Source organism: Anopheles merus, chromosome 2R (assembly GCF_017562075.2).
Source record: "Anopheles merus strain MAF chromosome 2R, AmerM5.1, whole genome shotgun sequence".
NCBI lineage: Eukaryota > Metazoa > Arthropoda > Insecta > Diptera > Culicidae > Anopheles > Anopheles merus.
In genome coordinates, this window is record NC_054082.1 from 53,607,556 (window position 1) to 53,632,348 (window position 24,793).

Genomic DNA, 24,793 nt, shown 5'->3' on the forward strand with positions numbered 1-24,793 from the left:
ATGAGCTAATCTGATCAACCTTGCAAAGAATCGGCATTTGTTTGCATTTTTTCAGGCTGAAACAATCTAGGCTGAAAATCCATGGTAAGTTTAGCGTTTGGTTTTGTCTGTCAACTATTAAACCCAATATAAAAAATAACTAACTAGTTTCGTGAAACTCTCCAGAATCAGGATCAGACTTGTAGTTGCAAGCTGTCTTTGTGATCCAAACCCCAAAATCATTTACAAATTGTTTACATGGTTTTAAAAAATTATTGGAAAAAATGTTAAAATTACTTTGGAGTTCTACACACAAATGGAAATCTTCATTTATAAACAACGTATTCTAAACACCATAATTTGAATATTTATTTTCATTTAAAACTATTGTATATTGTCTAATCAGTCTAATCAACCATTTAATCAATTATAAAACTAATTCAACGATGCTCGTATAGCATGGAATGACGATAGGAGAGTTTATTTCGCGTTTAAGTGTTCGGAATGCGCCCAATCATAACGATATAGTATATCAATGTTCTGTTCGATACCTATTGTATATTGTGAACTAATTTTGATTCAAGAGGGCTTTGTAGCCCATCAATCAATGAACACTAAACTGATCAAACTAAAATTCAATAGTATCAAACTTAAATAAATCTACTCCACGTTAAATAAATCAAGCAGAATTGGTGGAAACCATATCCCAAAAGATACAAACCATTCTCCAAGGTGCCAAATTTTAATTCATTATGCAAGATTTCTCCGAAACAGAAGTTATTCCTCCTCATATGACAAGGATATCATGTCACTATTATGTTCTGTATTTTCTTATTTTTTTACGATCTTCCTACACTATGCCTCGCACGCCTACAGAAAACCCTTCGTTGACACTAACACGAGTCCTATCGGATGGCTGCAAAGCAGCCAAGTTGTCATGCATTTCCCGGATTTTACATGTTATTTGTCTTCTCGTTGTTGACTTCTGACAGCGCACTACGAAACGTGACCGCGTATAAATGCATCCTTCTTAATAGCCTCGTTTTCGGCAAAAGACCATACGAACCGGAAGCATCGTAATATATTGCCCAAATTTCTAAGCTCCAGTTGATTCAAACGTGCATGAGCGCTCTGTCCGCGACGGCCACAGTGTACGCAAACAACATTATTTATGCTATCGAAATATTTTACCACAGGTGAGTGCGTTCGATCCGCTTCGAGCGCCGCACTTGCAAGAGAGTGCGAGAAAGATTTAATGGCAGCTATAGTTTATGACAGCGGAACCGCACCCTGAGCTATGCGTTCGATGTGTATTTATGTCAGTTTGGTGCTTTCCTGCGACAGCCAACTGCTCCTCCTTCTGCATATGCCTGGCGCGGGTTGAGAAAACAGAAAAAAAACCTTCATAAGGATTGTAAATCACACCCTCACATCGTTTGTACCACGTTTAAATGTGTAATAGAAACTTGTGTAGGATGCTTGTTTCTGCAGAAACGTTACCGCAAATATGTGCTCTGTTAATACAGCGAGCGAGTTTTACTAGAAACAACATGCCGAATGACCTTACTACAAGAGACCAATCGCAAGAATGTTATAAATAGAAATTTCAGTGAAGAAATCATAATGCCACAAAAATACGACATAATCTTGAATAAGAGAAAACAAAAAGAACTGCAACCGATACTACGAACCTGTTCAACCACAAGCGCCTCACGGTCACGAAAAAAGGACAGGAACCAGTGCCAAAACCCTCCCGTTCACAACGCGACTGCAAAAGAAACGGTCAATCCCACCAAGGATTCAAGAGGATCGTTATAAAATATTTATTTTTGCCGTTGTTTTCCACTCAAACTTGTGTTTTTTGCTCACTAGCTTTTCCTCTGCCCGATGGCACGAATCGAAGCACGGCATGGCCATCTTCTCGCGCTTCAAGTGCACCGGACAGTGGCATTTTGATGCGGTACGAGTGTTGCAAACAAACAAGCAACAGCAAAACCAAGGAACACAGAGGAATGGCCAGCAGCTCTAGGGAGAAAACAAAACAAAAAATGGAAGGAAAAACCACTGCATCCGAGTGGGAGCGAAACAATCTCCACAGAACAGGGGGAGGGCTACAAAAAGCACAGTCCAGGAATGTGTACGTATTCCACGGTTGGCACTCAATGTGATGTTGTTGTTTTGCAACAGGGGACCACATCGGCCTCCAATGTCTTCCCCCTGCCTGTACAGCTTCTTCTGGCGCATCCTAGCAACGGCCGGTGGAAGGGAATCAGCACATGGAAACGACAATTGCATTTCCGCCATTAAATTTCACCACTCACTGCACCCGGCTGCACGCCGGGCCCGTGCTTGATGCTATTATTATCAGCCACCGGTGGATGGGTGAGTGCGGACGAGATACGAGGACTTAAACATTTCCGGCGAAGCTGCAGTCGAAACCGAAATGGCCAGGATATGCGAAGAGACAAACGAGTACGGCCAGAGCGTTTGTAGCAAAAGAAAACGAACAATAAAAAACAACAACCCCGGGTAGCGTGGAGCAGATGGCCAAGTGGCACTAAAATCGATGTTATTCGGGTTGCCTCTTCATACTGCCCTTTGCAAGCATCTTGATATCCAGGATGCAGAAACGTACCCGGAATGGGGACAAAAATGCAGTGTTTATGTTTGTGTTCATGATAGGTCATGTTTGGAAGATGTTTGTCCCTCGCTTAGCACGTCCCGGGTGGAGTATCAGCGCCTTCGGCCATCAATCTACCGGTATCAACTTCATCTTTATTCAACTACTGAAAATCTAGATTGACTCACAGTGTTCGGGAAAGGAAGTTGGCTAGCTTTATCGGTTTTGTTTATATGTTTACAAAAACGGCTTGGACAGTTTTTGACTACTCTTTAAAACTAGTAAAATATGCTTTAAAATTCCATGTCAACCAAAAGCTATACTCGCTCCCCAGAACATCCTCCTGCTTTTTAACAGAGTACACCATTTTAACCCTGGCGGCAAATTGGGTACATGAAATAGAAATTCAAACCGATTTTTGAACCTTCCCGACGGACCTTTTGTCCTTGTGGTGAGGCTTTCTGCTGAGATAAACGGTCTTCAACGACAAAAGGTCCAAAACAACTCAATTTTATACGGCACGACCGACATTACGGTCCTGTCCTCGGGCAGTGACAGCGGCTTTCCGTAAGTTGATTCGTCAATTATCTGATCAAGCTTTGGTATCTTCTATCACTGGCCGGGTTAAACTCATTTGCGTGGCGCATTTCGGATCAGCATTGTTATCGCTTTTTATCGCATTGCCAAGCTCTTGTGTGAGATTAGGCGGGTTTTGAACCAACCAGACCTTATGATATAATTTCCTTTGCATAATTTTGTATACAAGTCACAATTATGCTTTACACGAAATGGGGTTTTCATTTTTCATTTTAAAAGCTAATCAACTCTTTTACTTGTAAGAATGGTTTCCGAATGGCTTGTGCGAATGTTACGAAACATCATAACCATGTTAGTGCCTAGCCCTTTCTGATATATGTCATGCTTTTCAAGCAAAAAGCCGATCCACAATTCATCAAACAGTTGCTTTATCATGTTTGCTGACAAGTGAACTGTTCAAAATAAACCCAAATTACGTGCATACCGGGAAAGGCTAGATATTAGTCGGATTTAGATAAACTCTACCGAATGTTACGCAAGAGCAGGACATCCTCCCCAGGCGCAAAGCCTTGTTCCTCAGAATGTTGGTAATTTGATTAAATTTAATCCATTCGGAAAATTGTCCTCCGATACTCACAGGTCCAACCCAACCGCTTCCAACCGTCATTGCGAAGAGAGTATTTGTTTGTTTGGCTGCGTGTGTGTTTGTGTACGTTTGCATGAGTGTAGGTGTATGATTCAAACCACATAATGAAGTAGAGCGAAAACAAAGGTATATAATCATTCTCAGTTTCCCCAAAATCCTACAACCTAATCCATACTCTACCAACCCCTATTACCCTTAAAATGTATGCACTCATACCCACGAAGCCTATTCGATCGACGACACAACACGGGACAGTCTCGTATTCTCGGAAGAACCGGTAGATTTTGCTGTACAAGGAAAATGAAATCGCTTCGGTGCGAGTGCGCTACACAAGCGTCTACTGTAACTGTAACAACTGGTTTGTAATAGTTAGATAACTTACCCACTACTTGCATGCTGATGTGTTCGGTGGCGGTAGAGAACGATGGTGCGTCTGCTGTAACTTCACAGGAAAAATTGCCCGACAGCCCGAAGCCCACATTTTTGATAACCACCTGTCGGTTGTCGGAGAGCGAAGCCTGCACGTAAAGAGATGAAATAGGAGGTTTCCAATTAGTTCGCAACAATTAAAAGGCGTATCAGACTAAATGAAACTATTGGTTTGAATTACGCTTAACCTGATGCATTAAATAGCAGCCATGAAATGGAATCGTTGGTCATACAATCATTGCCACATGGTTTTCATTGCTATTGCTCTCCGTTCGACACACAGGATCCCAGCTTTTGCTAATAGAAATAACTTTTTTATAGCGCCTCACTGCTCGCTCTATCCTTCTCGCCTAACGATAAACTCGTACGTTTCGCATTTAATCCCCTCTACGGATTGTTAATGAGCTCACGCACTACGTCAACCCCTTTCGGATCCATTCAGCTAGAAGCGAGTTCTAACCGCAGTGAGAACGATGTCAGCCTTCGCCTCATTGACACCCAGGGCTGTTTCATCACAGCAGTAGGAACCAGTTATTGCGACCGGAAATGGATATTCAATCCCGGATAATACCGAAACCATCATTTATAAGAATTTGATCGTTTCCCATGCACGACACTGATCCGCTTTCGCAGTCAGATAAATATATTTCTGCTCCATATTTATGACCGAAGCAATAATTCATTCATTTCTCCCATACAAAGAGCACAGAAAATGCTTCTTCTACTTACCCTATCTCCCCCGTACAATATCGAGCTTCCGACTGATGAAAGCACTCACGTACAACGAATAAATGTATTTAGGAACAGCGGGATTTGGGAGGCAAAAAAAGCCTGTCTGATCAACAAGAACGAACACTTTTCTTTCCGCTTTTTATTTATTGGTTCTGATTCGACGGTGAAAAACTGTCGCCAAACGGCTAGAGCATTTACCCCGACGATTTTCCGTGACAGTGTCGGACGCTCCATTTAATACATCCCGGTCGATTCCAATGATCCCATGATCCTTTAGCAAACGTTTTTATTTGCCGTATACTTTCACCACCAACGTCACCAGTTTAGCTGCGGAGCTGCTTTTTTCGTGTTGGTGAATGTTAGCTATCGATCGAATGTTCTCAACTATTAACGATTCAGTATGGGGTGCTTTCTTTACATTCGAATGTCTGATATCCCTCCGTCGTTATCGGCCCGTCCGTTGACTTGGAGATGTGGTAAAAAATGTGGACATTTCTTCATTCAATAATTTAATGGAATAACATACATTTTGCCAAAATTCAGAACTTTTCATTTTGTGCTGTCGGATGGAAAGAGGAATAGGGATGACTAGTCGGCGAATTGGCTAATGTTCTGTCGTGCGAACTAAATGCAACACACACACAAAAAACGGTCATCCACAACATTATCATACATATGTATGTATGCTGTACATTAAACATCGCATGACACAAGTTTAGGGTGGCAAAATCAACCGAAAGATATACGATATTTATAGGAAGACGAAAAGCATTCCATTTTTCGCGTCTAAATTGAGGGCGTGGAAGCTGGAACTGTGCTACAATCTCTTCGTGCTGAGCAAGATGACAGACTGGGAACTAACGACTACGTAGCATGGGACGATAATCTCATAAATATATTATAAGAAGAGGCTGGTTTGCTTCCAACGCTTCGTCGCCGGTGTAACAAAATGGATCACCTAGCATGTTGAATGGCTAAGAAGGCAAGCCAGAAAGCAAAAATGTCCAGGCTCAAAGGTTAAGCGGGAGCAGTAAGCTTCTCATATCGTTTTCATCTTATTTCACCACACAACATCGCACGCACATGAAGAGATATTCTTTTCGTCCTTCCAAATTTCTCTGTCCACCAATGGGGTCGAGAAGTGTGGTTTTTCTTTCAATAGGACCATGTTCGGCAAAAGGGAAACCAGGAAACATCCTTTGGTTAAAACCATATGTAAAACATAAATGGAAGAAATTGGCAATCAAATAAGGAGGACGCGAAACATCCACCAGCATAATATTAGATTTTATGAGAAGAGAAACTGGCTTAGATTTGTTTAATTTTGCATGTTCCTTCAGCACGCGTAAAAAATAATACTATTCCAAAGAACTTTCACAACATGCATGGAAGACAACATTCAAACAGTAGCTGAAATTGATGAGAGCAGCTGATAGAATTTTCCAAAGTAACAACGTTTAATGTAGAGTTTGATGTGTGAATAATGAATAAATTTTCTGTCTCTATATTTTATTGTTGAATAACTTTATTTGCATAATAATCTGACCGGGTATATGTGTCTCTATAGGCTTTCGTAGATATATTACTACCACGCAGCTGTATAGTCAGTGTTTACTACGGGAAGACGCTCAGGTTGGGAATCGATCTTGTTAGGCCTTGTAGAACATGATGTGTGTATCAAATTGACAAATTTGACCTTGTTATTTTTTAAAATATTCTGTTTTATATCAAATTCATGATTCTTAAACATATCTGATGATTAAGTTTAATTTTTAGATATCCTCAATAATTTATTCTTTATTATTCCCGATGATTATCGTAGCTTACTCTTCTCAGAACAGACAGCCATTCAAATTAATCACTCGAGCAACCTTATCGCAAGGCCTACTCAATATAGAACACTTCAGATCCTTTTAAATCTAACGCTCATCTCGTCAAAGTGGCACAGCTCAGCAGCAACACGCAATGCAAACATTAAAAAAACACACACAATCCGTTTCTCTTCCATTGCTGTTGATAAAAACACAGCAACAAGGATAGTCCAGCTAAAAGCCAAACTCCATGACTCGACGGTTCAACCGATCACACAAAACGCACCTCTCTGAGCCATGCTACGCCTCCACGTGCCCAGTATTGGCCAGACAGGACCGCAATTCAGCAAAACTCAACACAAGCTATCGTTAAGCTCCTTCCAAAAGGGATGCGAAAGCGACGAAAGATAATCTTTCAGCCTTCCAATTATAATTAATAAGTTAATAACGAGCGGAAAAACAGAGGACGCCATTCATCTGCTCTGGTCGTCTAACGCGGTACGCTTCAGACTTCAAACATCTTCAGCTTGCACGGAAGAAGTGGGCAAGAAATTACATAATACCAGCCCAGCCCAAAGGAATTGGATCATTTGCACTGTAAAAACTGGGAAAATAATACCCTGAAGATGGGGGGGAATGTTACGAAGTAAGACATTTTGCCCTTTTCAAAGTCAAATCCCATCCGATCAAGTACTCGCTCAAGTTACACAGTGCAGGACACCGACACGATTTTTAGCACAAATCACATCCTCCTTTTGTGTTGCTGTTTAGTGAATAGACCCCATGCAGCAACATGTAAACCGGTCTAGTGTTAGCACACGACTGCTAAACCATAGGAAGATTACTTATTTGTTTAATATGTCTAACGAACTTCGTGTTTTTCTGCCGTGAAGAAGCACCGACAAAAACTTACCCACGCACAAGAACGAAACGATAAAACATGACTCAGAAACGACAACGACACAAGCCAACAGGCAAAGATTCCTACAATAATCATCTCGAAATGTAATCGTGTCTTATCAGTTCGTTACGTTTCGGTTTCTAGTTTTTCCTCGTCCAATCTACCAAGACGGTTAACGACGTTTTGTCCGCTGTCGAGTGCGTTTTTGTGCGACCTTTTTGTGTCCGTTGTCAAACGGCAAAACCCAAAGTCAATGCTTGCAGAAGAGATTCTGGCTTTTATGGGCCAACGCAGAGTATCAGCAAGTCACGTCTGCCTGTTGAAAGGATTTCACAAAGCTGACCAGTCTTTAGAATGGAAATAAAGAAACGTGTATAAAATGAAAACCTATTCCTCCATTAATGATGTCCTGATGCGTCTTTTTTCAGTCTGGTGGTCCCTCTCTCGCTTGGGACGCATAATATTCATTAGACTTGCTTTTCCGAGTAGTTTGCTCTTCCGATCTCCTAGCGGAGTGGCTACACCACTCTTCGATTCTCAGGATCAGAAAAGACGGATTAATGTCAGCTGAGGGAAATGCCTTTAAGTTACTCTTGCTAGACTGTGCACTATAATCTCTCATTGGCAAACGGTTGAAGGAACGAAGCAAGCGGATAATTTACAACCCTTAGCATTCGCTACACTCTGAAATTCAATCGTTATACTTACATCGACATTGATGCCGGGAAAAGGAAATATCTTTTTACTCGGCTGCTGTCCCGGTGAGTAGCGGTAGAACTCTCGCAACCCGCGATAGAACTTGACGGAGTACAGTGGCGAATCATCCAAATCGTAGAGGCAACGCAACGTTGCATGTTGTCCACGGCGTACTGCGGGAGGGTCCACCACCAGCTGCACCGATCGAATAGCACCAAAGCCATAATCTGAAATTGAATTAAAGAAAGTAATCAATTAATACCAGTGACCAAGCTCTTTGTATGCACAGTGAAAGGTGAAGAGGATGTCGAAAGATAATTGTATAGTCAATTTCATTAGCTTGTTGTAATGTGGTAAACAGTTATTCGCATCGAAACCCAAACTATTTAGAGACAAGCTATCACATACCTTAAGCTATTACGATTACATTCTTTGCTGCTGTTTTGAATCATTGAAACATTCATGCTAAAAGCTGTCCATGCAAACTTTCAAACGCTTCGTAGAAACGTTACTTTTAATCCCTCGTTTGCATGTATGACTCAATACTACTATTCATTCATTCCCGACATATTCATTAGCAGCCTAGAACACCTCCGACACAGTTCCCAAACTAGCCTCTTCGTGAAGAAATCCCTGGCGCGTACAAAAGTTAATGAAAAACATACCTTTTGTATTGCACGGGTAGAATATGTGCAACAAATATTTTATGCAATTGCTATCATCTGATTAACTCTCATTCAACCGATGCATCAATTATTTACTTAATGAGTATTTTGATTGTTACATTTATTTAAACTGTATCCTGTGTGAGGCGAAGAAAATTAACTGATGGATGACTATACTCGTTAGTTACTCCTGTAATAATACGAAGCAACGACATACATGACATATCTACCCTTACTTAAAATCTATCAATTCATTCATTTTGTATGAAGCTAGCAATGAAATCTCTAAAAAATATGAGCAAGTAGCATATCTGCCTTACATTACATATTATAATACACACTATCAGCTATAGACACATTGTAACACACTTCGGAAAGCCAAATCACACAATTGCAACACATTCATTATAACACACTCATCAAATCAGATCATACCACAACAACGCAACCGGAAGAATTCAGGCCACACCGTGCATATAAAAACAAATGTGACATACTTCTTGAAAACACACGAAAGACACATAATAAGCAAATCAGGCGTTACTGCAACAAACTAGGTGAACCGAAAACGCATAGCAACTTTTAAGCTCAGCACCGAAAACATCCATTCTTTAGCAACAATAGTTGAAACCTTCTTTCGCAATACAGTAAACCCACAGCATAGACACACATCGACAAGCAGCTCACACCAATTTAATTTATAAATTGTTACCAATATCCATAACATTTAATTAGGACAAAAACACATCCTAAAACCAAATGTACGAAACCCATAACTTATTTTGAGTATAAATAAAACCAACTCCGACCATGGCAAGTCAGATTCGTTCGGACTGTCAAGATAGGACTTTACGCTGCTTAAACACTTCGCCTTCCATGTTATTTCAAGAGTTTAGTTTTGCCCCCTACCCAAGGTAAGGCTTCTAAACTTCAACGTTTCCAGTAAGGAAAACCCCTTCTGGGTTTCTATGATCGCCTGGACGATCAAGTGTTGAAAAGTCCGCTTCAACCAAAGTTTTATTCTACCTCGATACATGTCCGCGAAACACTGACCTACCGCGGCGGTGCTCGATGATCAGTTGTGCCATTTGTATGACCTTCAATTTACAAGCAAACATTTCTATAAAATGGATTTTTTTAGTTTTATCAAATTTAAAAAAAAAACACCTTTGTCGTTTAAACAGTTCGAATTCGTTGCGTTAAATCGAGCAAAACATAAAACTAGTCGAGATATCTGAGTTCTTTGCAACTAAAAAAAAAGCAATAAAAAAGCAAACATGCATGTGGAAACGCGAGTGTCAACACGCATAACAACAATAAATGGAGCGTGTTCGGTCCTTAAAACATTCTAAGAAAAGCCAACATTCGCATCGGTTGAATGTACTTTGCTCCGAGCGCCCAATCAGAAAGCCAGCGGGTCCCAACTGTCAGAACGAAAGAGCAGTTTATTTCTCCACTAGAAAAGTCAAATTTGCACACCCATTCCTTTTAATGGATCGACCTTCCGTCGGGAACGGTGGCTCGATGGCCATCATCGGATCGGCAGAAATGCACAAGCTGGGCCTTGGTTCGACCTTTTCCTTCCATCAGTTCCTTTTGAGCCTCAGCGATGATAGGCTTCAAGCGCGGGCGTTTGCGCTGTAGAGCGGGTGGTGCTCACCCTTTCAAACGAAAAACGATAAATTTTCTTTTATTATCTTCCCGGAATCTGTTTTAACGATATTTTTATGATAATTTCGCACATTTGTTTCGCCTACCGTATCCGTCTGTCCGGTGTGGAGGCGCGTTTAAGCTTCGACATCCTAGACCGCCACGTAAACAGTCGACCTGGATGGGTTGAGAATGCGTTCAACATGTTAGCCATGCTTCTATTGCGAAAAGTATTGCAACATGCTCGAGAAGGTTTAAAAGCTTCTTGAATTTCCGCAAACATGAGCTCCAATTTTGCAACGAAGCGAGGTCATGATTGTCCACCAACCTTAGGTTGGTATGACGTGGGTAAAATTGTTTTTCCCAGTTGGACCGTGAACCAAACGGAGATCGTATCGATTTGGGGACAAAATCACCCATCGCACCAGTGACTGGAAAACCCGCGCAAGAATAAGGTCAAAAAAACTATCCTTAACCGACGCTGTTTGCCTAATCGTTCGTGCCGTGGAGGAAAATTTTGACGAACGAATGGTTTTTCCCAAGTCTCCAATCCAAATTGTTCGACCCACTCATTCCGGCCCGCTTTGAGTGCTCGGTAATCATCGTTGGTCGATGTTTGCTTTATAAATTTGAAAGCTACGCCAAGCGTTCAATCTTTGACTTTGTGATGCCCAGCGGGGTAGTTTCCGACCTGCTGAAACTGCAAGGCTGCCAACGCAAACATATTCAGATCATCGGTAGAATCGCAGGGAAAAGAAAAGAAAACAGAGAGCTTTCGTCAAAATGCAACAAAGCAATCGAAAGAACCGAGTGCACTCAAAATTTCGGTTTGGATCGTAGTACAATCGTTTATCCGTTGTGTCTATTTGCATTTTATTGGCACCAGTTACAGAGGATAAACTTTTCGCCGGAAGTATCGTCCAGTTTCACGCCAAGCGAAATGTGTAAAAGCTCTGTTTACGGAATGACCACGAGTTTGGCAATAGAACAACTAGACTAATAAACGGCGCTGCAGAAAATTTAAATAATATATGGTAGCTTCAAACATGAAGATTGCTTAACAGCTCAAATAAACGACGAAATTGTCCACAAAGGATTTGATACAACCCTCATCTTGTGGTGCAATGAAGCACACAACTATTTCAAACAGCATTAAGATAAGTATGGTCTTCTTTGTAAAACTCTATTCATAAAACAGGTAAACACTTTGCAGTCTTTGCTTTTTATACAAAAGTACATGCAATATACTGAAATAAAATTTCAACCATAATAGACTGCTTTAATCAGTCCCACTTGGTTTTAAACTAAAAATAGCCATACCATACAGATAAAGCCGAACTTTAGGACCCCTCTGAATTCTCCGAATTATTTCCAATCCCTGCTCAGACCAGCAACTCCTATCCGGGAAGTCTTGCCCATCTCCCTAATGACCTAATTCCACAGTATCACAACAGGATTAGGAAGAAACAGAAACAAGGATTAACGTCAAGTAGAAAGGACCGGTTCGCAAAAAACCCTCCTTGTGACTTTTCTCCTTTTGCTGGACTATTTTTCATGGACCGTATGGGTGTGTACTGTATTGTGCTGCATTTGGTTGGATTGTAAATGAGCAAACCTGACATTGAGTGGACAGTCCAGCAAAGGATCATCTGTCAGCCGGCGTACAACCTTTCGTGTATGGAATTTCCAAGGCCTCCGAAAAATAATCTTCCCAGCTCCGATTGAAAGCCCTTTCGCATGCGACTGCCCTGCTTTCTCGGTCCTCCTTGATGTTTTTGTGGTCACATTTTTTGCTACCTTCCACTGCCAAGGATTGCCCCAAAAGGAGTGCATGCCAAATTTAGCTTTATCCCCATCCTTAAAATCGATGAAACTCGAACTTTATTTTTACAAATCCATAAGCATGTGCTCTCCAGCGGCATGAGTTTACGATCGTTCAACTATGGAACGTTGCAAAAGATTGCTCGTGTGTGTGGCCACGTATCCGTTGCATTCCAGATATGGGAGAAATGTAGGCCAAACACAAGCACCATCGATCGTTTCCGGAGGAGCTGACTGACAAGGAGATGGGAGATCATATAAAGAAAAACTTCTATAATTTGGATGGGATAAATATGAACCCGTTTCTTGACAGCCAAACAGGCAAGCGTATCAGCAGATCGGTGATTTGTCCTGGCAAAAAGGGGAATGAAAAACTTTCCGAAACCGTAATATGGTAATAACAATAATAGCAACGGCAATAACAAACCAGTAGGGCAAAGCCGTGCATAAATTTGATGCCATCTAGATGTCATCATTCATTTTAATGGCTTCGAAAAGTGGTGGGCAATGGAAAACCCATTTCCCACGATGGAGCCGCGGGGCGGGGCAGTCGTATTTTCCAGCAAAGACACATTTTTATAGCTGCCCATGCTCCGTAGCTGGTATGTAAACGATAATATTCGGTGAGAGAAATCTGTTCACAGAAGGATACATTAGACAAGATGCGCTCCTTTCTATAAACAGTACTGCATTAATGTCTCTCTGCAAGCAAACAATCGGTGAACGTGTTTTAAGGTAAGAGAAGGTTACGACGATACTTGGACACCTTTAAATCATTCATTACAAAACATGTGTTGTACCAATCGCGTAATATTTGGTGTATCAACCGCCAAGGCGTTCTATCACTTTGACCCAAGGTCAGAAAACAACATTGCTCACGCTTTGACGAATAGTCTTGTAACCATGGTGCAAACTCGATCAATTTGTTTTGTTTGTGGTGACCATCATCTCGCCAAGCGTCAGCATTCCTGTATTATCGGTTCATATCGGTCTCGTTGTCAGCAGATTGTAGCAGTATTTTGTCGATTCAAGACATTTTTTCAAAAACAACCACACATACACACACACCTCTGCTGCATGCTTTCCAAACAGCTTTGAACAGTGTGTAGCATCGCGTAAATACGCGTAATAAAATCAAGCGGTCCAAACGCGAAACGCGATAGTATTATTGTCTCCACACCGCGTGCAACGATTTATTGTTTGGCCATTTTCCGATGAAATGCCTAAAATGTGTGTGTGTTGGTTTTTTATTTGCCAGCATTCGCCTGGTGAGTTGTTTTTATTTTCAGCCTAAGATTAAACAAACGCTACCATGGCGGAAAGTGAATTACTTAGCCAAGGGGAACGCTATAAGAGGTGGTGTGATCAATAAAATACTAACCCATCCGGAGAAACAACCGGACATTGGCCGTTCCTTTTTTGCTGTCTTCCTGCACAGCTCGTTTTGTATAAGAGTCGTAAAAAAGGATCAACAAACTTTTACGTTCGCTGGCGTCACCGAGTTTCGATGGTGTTGAAAGTACCAAACCAAATACAAAAACTGGCGCTCCACCAAAGTGATGAAACCGATCGTCGTTTTTTTTTTGTCTTTCTTTTTTGACAGTGAGAAAATTGCAACTTTTACAAATAAATTGCCGTTAAGGGCTATTCTCGGACGTGACCGGACTGCAATCGGAATGTTGCGCGGGTGTTTTCGTTCCGAGGATTGTTGGGATGGGTATGGGTGGCACGAACGAATTAATACAATAGCAGGCAAAACAATCATTTGATGGCTTGTTTGAATTGTAATTCATTAGCTATCCCCTTCCACCGAAGAACAGGAGCAATTTTATCGAATACATTTTTGATTATTGTGCATACATATTTTGAACACATAGGGTAAATGTTGAATTGTCTATTTCACCTAATAACGATTTATTTTTTTCATTAAATGACAATGTTGAGGTAGTGCATTCAATTGACACAACAAAGCATTCGATTAAGTCGAACAAAATCCAACAAAAAATAAATTTATTCATTCATTCATTCATTTGGGTATTAATTCATTTCTCAGTATAACAGCTTAGCTATATGCATGAAGCGTTCCAAAAACTAATTGCTTGGTTTCATTTCTTGAGAGCCTTTGAACCTGCGTTTAAACAAAATCTAAATGAAAAATACGGTCATGATCATACATCTGGAACATTACCATAAAAATAGACCATAAAATCGAGAATTAAAGGAAAACATAAATTATACAATTATGCCAAGTCAGTCGCTTTAAAAGTATGTTTAATTCATCTACATTTTCTGTTCCGTTCCTTTGCACTAGGAACTTGTACAATTAGTTATGAAATATTTGGAATTTTCCCTTCAACATTATATACTAAGTGAGATCAAAATACTATTTCCACCAACGCCTTTCGTACGTTTACGGAGAGTTCCAATCAAATGGAAATGTAATTTTTCTAATCCATCTGTTGTATTTGTCCGAAAACGTACGGTGCTACACGATAATCTTACCAACACTACTACAGTAGCATGTTAAAAAAAAACTGTGCAAATGTTCGTTTGTTTCGTTTATTATACGACGTATGATAACAACATTTTTGCATTAAAAGCGAAGCGTCAATGCTTACAATTCACACACAATGGCTCTTCACACATAAATCCCTCCATTGTTTTGCTCACAGTTGGTTAGGATTATTTTCGTAGCACTGCATCACCGATTCTAAATGAAAGTGAATTTCATCGAAAGCAATGTTTTATATTCTCGATGCGTCTGGTATTGGTTTCAGTGAAATAAGCATGTGAATATAAGAGTTGCATTTGTTGATTAAAAATAAAGCCTTAAATAAATAAGTAATACCTTTAAGTCATGGTAAATAAAGGTGAAGTAGGAATGTGTTATATCAATAATGACGAAATGAAAAACGTATCTTAAACAAACTTAAAGATAATCGAAAGTTTACATTTACAACGCCAGTTGTTTATAGGTTGATTCCACAAGTGAGATGTTTGTTTTGTTCATCTGTAAATTTGCATTTATTATTATTATCATTATTATTTCATTATTTGAGTTCAACCGACTAACGTCTAAAAGAACAAAACAGAATTAAAGCGATCCTAGCCTACATTTTCTTGTCTACGTCGATCCTGCAATTCTAATAATATGTTAGTTTTGAACGCTGCAGTACTAAAGTTAAAATCCAAATTTAAGCTGTATTTGTTGAAAGTCATGCACATAGCGGATATATGTGAGTTACTCGCATACAATGAATTAGCGTTACGAGGCCTTAGGGTGTCCCTCGCTCTAAGATTACCTCCAGGTGCATATATGTTCAGGCCAGCTAATATTTACGGTACACCATTCTCATTGTTTAAAATTTTTGCTATTAATGTTGCCGGTGCGACTTGGCGTCTACAACCAAGCGGTTGCAATCCTTAAAAGGAACATCTGTCACGGTATAAGGGCATATTTTCCTAATTCAACCAAGGCACGTTGCGAAGAGCTAATCTGCTAAATCTACGCTGTATCGATTCAATCCTGCTTATCCAAATGTCTGTACAAGGTGTTCAAGTCATATAATTATATTCTACAATGGAACTAACAAGAAAGCAATAAATGGTAGTAAGACACATTGGATCACTGAAATCTTTGGCATTGCATTAAGATTAAGATTGTAACGATACCGTATCGGGTTTTTTACGATGAATGCTAGTTGTACTAAATTTTTCAACACACAGCGTGAGCAGATAAGACGAACACTATGAAATAAACTCATTTAGATGATTTCTCATACTAATACAGTCCCTAAAACTATTAGTGACGCTATATTTTGTAATATTTCAATTCATTAGCATAACTTGTATGTGGCATGACATTATGATTACCTAGCTTTCGCTTTTCATATTTATTGTATAAAACTGGATGTCAATATGATATTGATCGGATTTTTTTCATTTTCAAGAAAATTTATTCTAGACTCTCCTGTTCTTATGGTAATATGGTTGCTAATATGGTAATTAAATGGAAAGATGGCCAACGTCACATTTAGAATTCTGCAGGCTGCTTCTTCCTTCCGGCAGACGAAATGTCCAAACCAAAAGCATGTTAGGGAAATAACAACAAACGAGCAGTGATGAAAACTTTTCAAACTTAGCTTAAGTATTGAAGGCTTAAAAGATAACCAAATCAATTATTAACTGCTAAATCGAAGGGGAAGCCACTGATAGGCGGGTCGCACTGATGGCAGGAGCGGTTTCACCCAGCAGAAATACTTCCCTAAAAATAAAGCCCTCAACTTTCCCTTCCGAAAGCAATCTAGCCCAACGTAACGCAAGTGTTTGTGTGAAAATTAAACTGCTTCCTCGAAAACGGAACCATTTTCTCATTCCCTGCAGACCGTTTGGGCAACAGACAAGGGACGGATGATTTTCTGACTGGATTAAAAACGCATCAAAAATTGAAATCGAAAAATTAGCCACCCGGGATCGCTGGTGGAAGTAGAATGATGGTCGACACGATTAAGCCGACGGAATGAGACAACTTTTCGGAAAAGATAAATTAAAAAAAGCCGTCCCCCGCATCCCTAGCGCCAAAGTTCGGTATCGGGATGCGGGATAAGGTGTGTGTGTGTGTGTGTGTGTGTGTGTGTGTGTGCGTCCGCGCGGACGTAGCTAATGATCCCGTTCAACGGTCACTAACGGCCTGTAAGCTCGTCCTTCTCGAAAGGGTTAGCTGCCGGCAGCAGAATTCAAAGTTTTGTCCGCATCGGTTTTGCTACATAGCATAGGACAAAAAGCCATCCCACGGCATCCATCGCGGTAAGCTGTGCCAAACTGGCTTTTGACCGAAAAACGCCAATACCCGTTACCGTCCAAAATGGACTGTTTATTTCGATGGCAAGGATTGGTTCGGCGGCGTACATTAAACTTGATGGTTATCACCCGTAATTACCGAGATAACGGAGCGTACCAAATTGAACAGCTTGTGCCTGGGAAAATTTTATCAGATGAAAGCTATCTGGCGGGTGCCATCTAAATGGAAACCGGCACCCCAATTTCTCAACAATAATTCTGCCTCGCGAAAACAATTGCGGTTAAATCATGCCCGCTCTAACGATCTGTGTCGTGACGAAAAAGGTATGAATTGCCGTCAACATCTATTTAAACGACTATGGCAAAGTTTGACAGTGTGTTGACAGTGTGTGAGATGTAGTGTGAAGACGTAATTGATGTAATTTTATGTCAAAAACATCGCAAATTACTGAAATGACAGTATGGAACCAACTCATCACTAACTGTTTTTAAAATAATCCTACGTTTATGTTTGTATTACTGATATGATAACTAGTCACTTCAACTATGGAATTGCTTTTAATTTTTTAGAAATTAATTGTCAGACATAAATTCTTGTCGACAAAAATGTACACTAGTGTTTTCAATTTTATATTATTCATCAATCCAAATACATTTGAAATACAAAACAAAAGTGATAAGTTAAATTTAATCAAAATCTTAAATACTTCAAGGGTATATTTTATGGCAAAAAATCAATCAAAGAGCTTTTCACAAAACACAAATGTAATATATCTACAAATTATCTTACTATTGTAACAAATGCTGTCGAAGTCTCTTTCTGTGTGAGTGGCAGTAATTATGGCAATTGATATTATTTAACTGCTAAAATAGTATTTTTAATCAACATTTGCCGTCTGTTTCTAATACGTGGTTTATAGGTTATTCTAACAACTACTATTTAGCGTACTAGAAGCACCACCATAACATGGAGATCGATTACTTTAGTGAGTAAACAACTAGAACACAGAGCCAACCGATCTTCCTGGAGTTGCCTCTTAAGACTTCCTATGAGTTTTCCCCCCTACTTTACTTTTCTATTTTCGATTCTTACCGACCAAAAACCATCTCAAACAGGGGCAATGAATCCGGACAGTAAAAGGGACAGAAATTCAATTTCAATCTACGTCTTGCGCTCTGCTTCATGGTGAGAATTCCCCGGAGAAAAGACGCTAACGCTCATGGTGAGAGTATTGTACCATTGTCAGAATCTTTTCTTGCAACTAGACTCATCTTATGGACCGACTCATACCTTGAGCGGCTCATCCCCATAAGCCAAGCCGCTTGGCTGACTCCAGAGAAGAAAAGAACCGCCTTAGAAAAGGCCCTGCGACTTCAGCCAGCCACGCCTGCAGAAACCCACCAACCCTCTGGTTCGACTTGTGTCTTTTACCACCGTTCGCGTGACAAAATCTCATTATTTTCTCTGTGACCTCACGCACCCCTGTCGTGCCCTACAAATGCTACGGCCTTTCAAACCTTTTCCTGCGATCCTGCCCCGGACAGACAATGAAGGAATATTGCTCTTGGTCCCGCCCAACATCCTCGCTGCTAGGTGTTTCTTCTAGCAGGAAAGGGCAATAGATTAATCTTTTTTGCACCTTTAGCGTGACAAACGGAAAAAGGGTGGAAAACGACTCCACTTCCCGGCCGCCTTTGGGGCATCGTCACAAGGGCCGCCGAGCGGAACCAAATCCGCAACACCACCGGTGCGCTTATCCGTACCACGCTAAGTGATTGAATCATGCGAAACTAATGGATTTCTATGGTACGACCTCGTATTAACCGCGAGACCACTTGCCAAAGCCGTCGCGGAAAGCCACTCCACACTAGCAGTGCTTCCCAAAGTCCTGTTGCACGATACTTAGAACTTCACCGCACACGTAATGGATTTCCGATCGTGTTGGGACCGCACCTTGCTGTAGTTGCAAAACAGTTTGTACTCTGCAACAGCAAACACAACACGCCCTACAATAGAGGTGCGCTTGTCTGTGAATAACTTTTTGCACTCCTACCCATGCGGACAGGTCTTTTATAGCGCACCTTTAGTTTAGTTCCATTATGGGGCACTTGCATGCGTGTTTCTGTGCGTGGTGGAGGGAGGACACTTTGTGCTTAAAACAAGGATAAATCATTCGCTAAAACATGACATTCTTGCATGAGGCTTGGCCCGGGAAAGTCATGTCAGCCTCGTCGCACACCACTAACAGTTCTGGGGATTGGAGAGTGCTGGTAAATAGATTGCCCATTTTCGTACCACACGGCTGGGGCCAAGCTGAAGCCATGGCGTGACGTAACTCGAACACACCGAGTGAAGATACCGCCCCAAAACTACTCCTCCGTGTGACGATGTCAACCAGCGCCAAATCTACACCAGCAAATGAGCCATTTGGGGCCATTAGCCTCCATTTTGCCATCATGGTCATTTCGTGGCTACCGTTATGTCACTACAGTTAAGTTGCCACAAACATTGGGGCGGGAAAGAGAAGAGCCTTTGCCCCCACATTTCCACGAGCAGCATGGTGGAGGTTTGTAAGGACATACCCCAAATGGGCGACACTGTACACTACCTTCCATAGAGTGTTCCTTTATCTGAAGTGCGCCCAACGGAACATGGTGACGAGTTCTTGAGGAACCAAAGCAATTTGTTTACCATCCTCGTACGTCAACCATTCTTTCGTTTTGATTCACTTCGGTCACAAGGGCTCTCTTTTGTTTCGAACTTTGACCAACCTTCGAGATGCATGCAGCTGACGTACAACTACTAGCATAATCAAGTACCCAAAGCGGGCGGAGGCTCCTGGGAGGCTATCTTCCAAGAACCACAGCATCGACATGGCATTTACTAAATTGAAACGTTCTGAGACCACTATCCATAGCTCGGGTTCAGAACGAACTTCCAAAGGAAAAGGATTAAATAAAGTTCAAATTGTATAACAGTGTATTGTGTTGGGGTACCGGTGTGACACGATAAATAACACTGTTGACACAGATACATGCAGGACAACGACAAACAAAGAGCATCGTGTACAGACCGAGAGCGGCTCCCAAAAGGGTGAAAGGTGCGCATGATGTAACTTTTATGAGCCCGCGTGTCTTTTTTAGGGAGTGTTTGAAAGTGAGCGAACATTTTTCAAACCAGCACGATAACCACGATTCTTCAGCTTGTGACCAATCGTTGCCATATGCTCAAAATACGAACTGCTGCCACAACCAGCAGATCTCAAACCCGCAACCTCAATGAAAGAGAGAAGAAAAACTTTCCCGTAAATGGGTTTTAATGTTTGCACTCCAGGCTTGCCCGCGTTATACATACAGATTCTTGTGTGCTTCCTGCTCAACCGTTCTCGCGACCCATTTATGTCACAACTCACTCACCGCGAGCGCCCTTCGACGGTCAACCCTCAACCGAAGGAAGATGCCTCAGAAACCCTCAAACCACTCCTCATCCAAAGCGTTCCTTAGATTTGCAATGCTTGCGTTGAAATCAACATCCAGAAGCGTTGGTTGGATGACACTTGATAAAACTTTTTGCTTTGGCCAAACTGACAGGCCACCATTGCGGAATGATACGCCCGTGAAAATAAAGCCACTATTTTTCGCATGCTCGCCGATGCCGAAGAAAAAGCATCCATCCACACATTCGCAATCTTTCCCCAAGCCAACCCACCGTCCCCACTAGTGTGTCCAAAATGACAAACCCAAACGGACTCCGCATGCACCCACGGCACTCGGATGAAGTGCCTTTGCATTTCGCGTTACCATGAAACGGTACCAAGTGGGCATTAGATGCATGCTCCGAGAGCATCTCAAGTGCCGTATTACAGCCGACGATGAGGGGAGACAGATTTCCGTAAACCTTCGGTACTTTCGTCCCCGTTACCGCACTTGGGACGGGTGCGAATGAAACTGTTTACGAACAGCAAACGACGACTAAAGCATGTTCGTCAAATGTTTGGCCGCTTCAGAGCGCTCGGTTGCTGGTGGTCTGTGCCGTGGGCCTGCAGCAGCAACGGTATCATCCTCACTGTCCGTACCGCATCGGTCCAGGATGTATGGTAACGGTAGCAAACGCTCCAATTCTCCAACAACCATCAACAGCAGCGGAACGATGTAAAGAGTTAAAATTTAAGTATGTTTACATTTTACTCAAAATATGTGTGCATACATTTAATTTGTTGTACCACGAATTGCGACAGCGTAAGACGACATACGGCTGAAGTAGGTACGGGCAAGCCTAGTCGTTGACATACCGTATGCCAGCATGCTCGTACGTTTTTCGACACCGGGACTCCAGGAGATGATGCGCACGGTTCAACATATACGCAATCACACACACAAACATATACGCCTGAGGTTAAAGTAACCCTCATTCAGGATGGCTGAGGTCGTCGTATAACTGTGTGTAGCGCCTCGTTATCTTCGTGTAACCTTTTTTGCAGATAGTTTTTGCTTCCCTTCATTTTATATGTAATACGGTGAAGTGTCGTTTCGTTTGCTGCTAAGCACAATAACAACTTGCAGACCATAATAGATTTTTAATGGTGCTTTACATTAGCGACACGGAAGTGAATGAAGATTTTCCACCTATCATCTGTCTAGGGCTGAAGCAAGTATACCTGTTGCATGGATCTATTGAAAATTCGTTCACTTGAAGGGGATATCACAATATAACTTGATTGTATTTTTTGTATTGAATAGGTAGCTCCGAAAATTCCGAAACAAGTTATAATAATATCCTGAAGCATTTATTATTAAGTTTGTCTTCTAACTTTTATTGGAATAATCTTATACAAAATGTACATATAGATTGGATGTTTTAATATTAATTAGGTTTTTCCCATTAAAAAATAGCAGTATGAAAAGGTTTGTTATGCGTACTATAAAATGATAAACACTTTTGCAAGCTAACAATCATCACCTCTTGTATGTGAAACATGTTTACACACTATTTCCATATGCTCACATCCAGCTGCTACGCACAGTTTTTGCAATATGCTGTGGCATTGAAATTCATGTCATAAGGAACCAATCAATATGAAGTGTCAATGACATGCGAAATAAAGAAGACGAGAAAAGGTTGTTTAAGTTTGCTTTCTATATACATTATTATATTTTATTGATCAATTAACTTGAGTAATATGAGCAAAGAACTTGTAAAAATAGTTGTTTTGATTTGGTATTAAAATGTGTCCTAATCTTTTTTCAACAATATTTATCATTATCATTTTTTGCTCTTGGCACACAGTTCATTTTCGTTCAGTATAGACAGTTTGAACAAAAAATGTATTTAAAAACTACAGCAATCCTTTAAGAGTTTTTTTCAGTCTAACTACAACCAGAACTATTAGTATAAACATGTTAGCGAAACTGTTTACAAGCTTTCTCTACTATGCCCTGCAGAAGCGTACAACGGCACAATCTAATAGATTCGATCAACCCGTTCAAAACAATTTGTACACCCCAGCATAATCCATCAGCATGCCAGCATATTCTACCTTGCCTGGTATGGCCCAGCATCACCAGGAGGAATGTAAAAGCAACCGGAAAAATGACAACGTTTCGGAGAGTGCTCATCGTGCACTATCCCTCCTATTGCATGTTTTTCCCGATACGATGAGCGTTGATCCCGTGCGTCGTATGTACTTGCTCTTGTTGATGAGTCGCCTAGACGTGTGTCCACTTGTAGGTATCCATTGCTATCTGAGGCTACCACGCTCGGACATCGTTTGTGCGGGTGAGTGAGCAATGAAGTGCCGATGGAAAACCCCCTTTGCATCCACAGGCAGGAATGCCGCAATCGGGGAAATAAACATGTTTTTCCAAACTCGTTCAACATCACTACACACGATCGAGTGGTGGTATGCTGCATGTCGGGGTAAGGTTGCAATCTCTACTTTTGTGGTATAACGAAACAAAAAGAATGAAAAAACAGCAGCAGCAGCAGCACCGGTTTCATTTTTCATCCCATTTCATTGCTATCGATGGTGAGTTTATTGATAAAAAGTAAAGACTGGGGCAATTTCCCAACGTCATGTTACTGTTGCTGCTAACTGTTGTGTGGGATTGCGTAAATGCTGCGCTACGTGGTAGTAGTTCTGGTCCCAGATAGGTTCATGGAACGGCTGCAGGGTAGACATGTTTGTCTTACTTGAACATTCTTCGTTCCTTTCGGAACCTACATCGAAAAGAACAAACCACCATAGTATATTCAAGAGCCGCAGAACCTGAATGTCTTATATTTATTTTGTCGTAATAAAGTCTCATCATGAACAATACCAACGATCAATCTAAAGAATTGAACCATATCATTGGATCTTTTTTATAAATCTAGTAAAGTACCAAACATGTTTTTTTTTTCAAAAAATTGATCAGCTTTTCTCTTTGATCGGCTTTGCCAAATGAGTGTGTTACTTAGTGAGCCAACATTTTATAAAATTGAGTATCAATGAAATACAAACTATTTCTCGATTAATTTCGATGTTTTAAGATTAATTAAGATTAAGATTATTAATCATTAATTAATTAAGATTATTAATCATCATAATGCTTTTTTGTGTGTCAAACTGACACATTGAATCCAACAAAACTGTGAAGCCAATCAAGGAAAATCTTAACAAAGAACATTTTTTGTTTATTTGTCTGATTCAAGCTGACCAAAATAAAAATGTTACGTGAAACGGAATGGACCCAACCAATCGTAGAAAAATGGGTATATTTTGAAATTATAGAAAAAACGACTCGTTTTAAATCCCATATAGATAATCCGCAATGCTCTATGACTGTTGATAATTATTAACAACCGATTCGCACAGAAGGCGTTGTTCCCTGTAATTGCCAACAGAGGGCCACGCGACAAATGCTTAGTGTGGACAACGTCCAACACTGATCGGGCCGAGTACTCCCGAAGGCTCACGATCGGGGCTACGGGAGAGAAGAAAGTTCACTCTTTCGCCTTAGCCCGAGACAAGTGACGGATTTGTTAGCGTCTTTCAATAAAATTCTAACTTAAAGATAGCTAAAAAAACGCTTGTTTTTAATAATAACAATTTACTGCGGGCGAAAGAAAGAGTGCTGTTGATAACGTCTCCACAATGACTGTAAAATGAATGTATAAACTTTAAACATTTAATAATATAAGAATGATTTCAGTAAACTTAAAAATATTTAAACTCTCCCGCTAGCCGAACTCTTGCATCTTTTTCAACCCAAAACCATTGTTCGAAGGAAGCTTTCCCTCTTAATTAAAGCATTTCAAACAGTTACATTGCAAAAGTGATAGCACTCCATTACTGCCAAGGTCAAGTGCCCCCATTACTTTCCCATGCCCTGGAAAGTACATCCGCACAGAGGGTAAGTAAGTAATTTTCAGCAGATTGGGGGGGGGGGGGAAGGAACTAAAAAATTGGCCCTCCACACGAAAAACTATCTCGACCAAAGCACCAAACGCTGGGAAAACTTTGAAAT

The 24,793-nt window shown here is 40.8% G+C and overlaps 1 protein-coding gene across 5 annotated transcripts in view; it reads right to left on the bottom strand.

The window, feature by feature from the left end:
• LOC121588746 overlaps window positions 1-24,793 on the bottom strand; it is a 145,228-nt gene that overhangs the window by 65,394 nt on the left and 55,041 nt on the right. For all 5 annotated transcript variants that reach the window (XM_041907050.1, XM_041907047.1, XM_041907049.1 and 2 more), the window contains 2 exons: window positions 8,364-8,578; window positions 4,165-4,300 (listed from right to left, as the gene is read on the bottom strand). In XM_041907050.1, coding sequence (XP_041762984.1) covers window positions 4,165-4,300; window positions 8,364-8,578 — 351 coding nt within the window. The remainder of the gene's footprint in view (window positions 1-4,164; window positions 4,301-8,363; window positions 8,579-24,793) is intronic.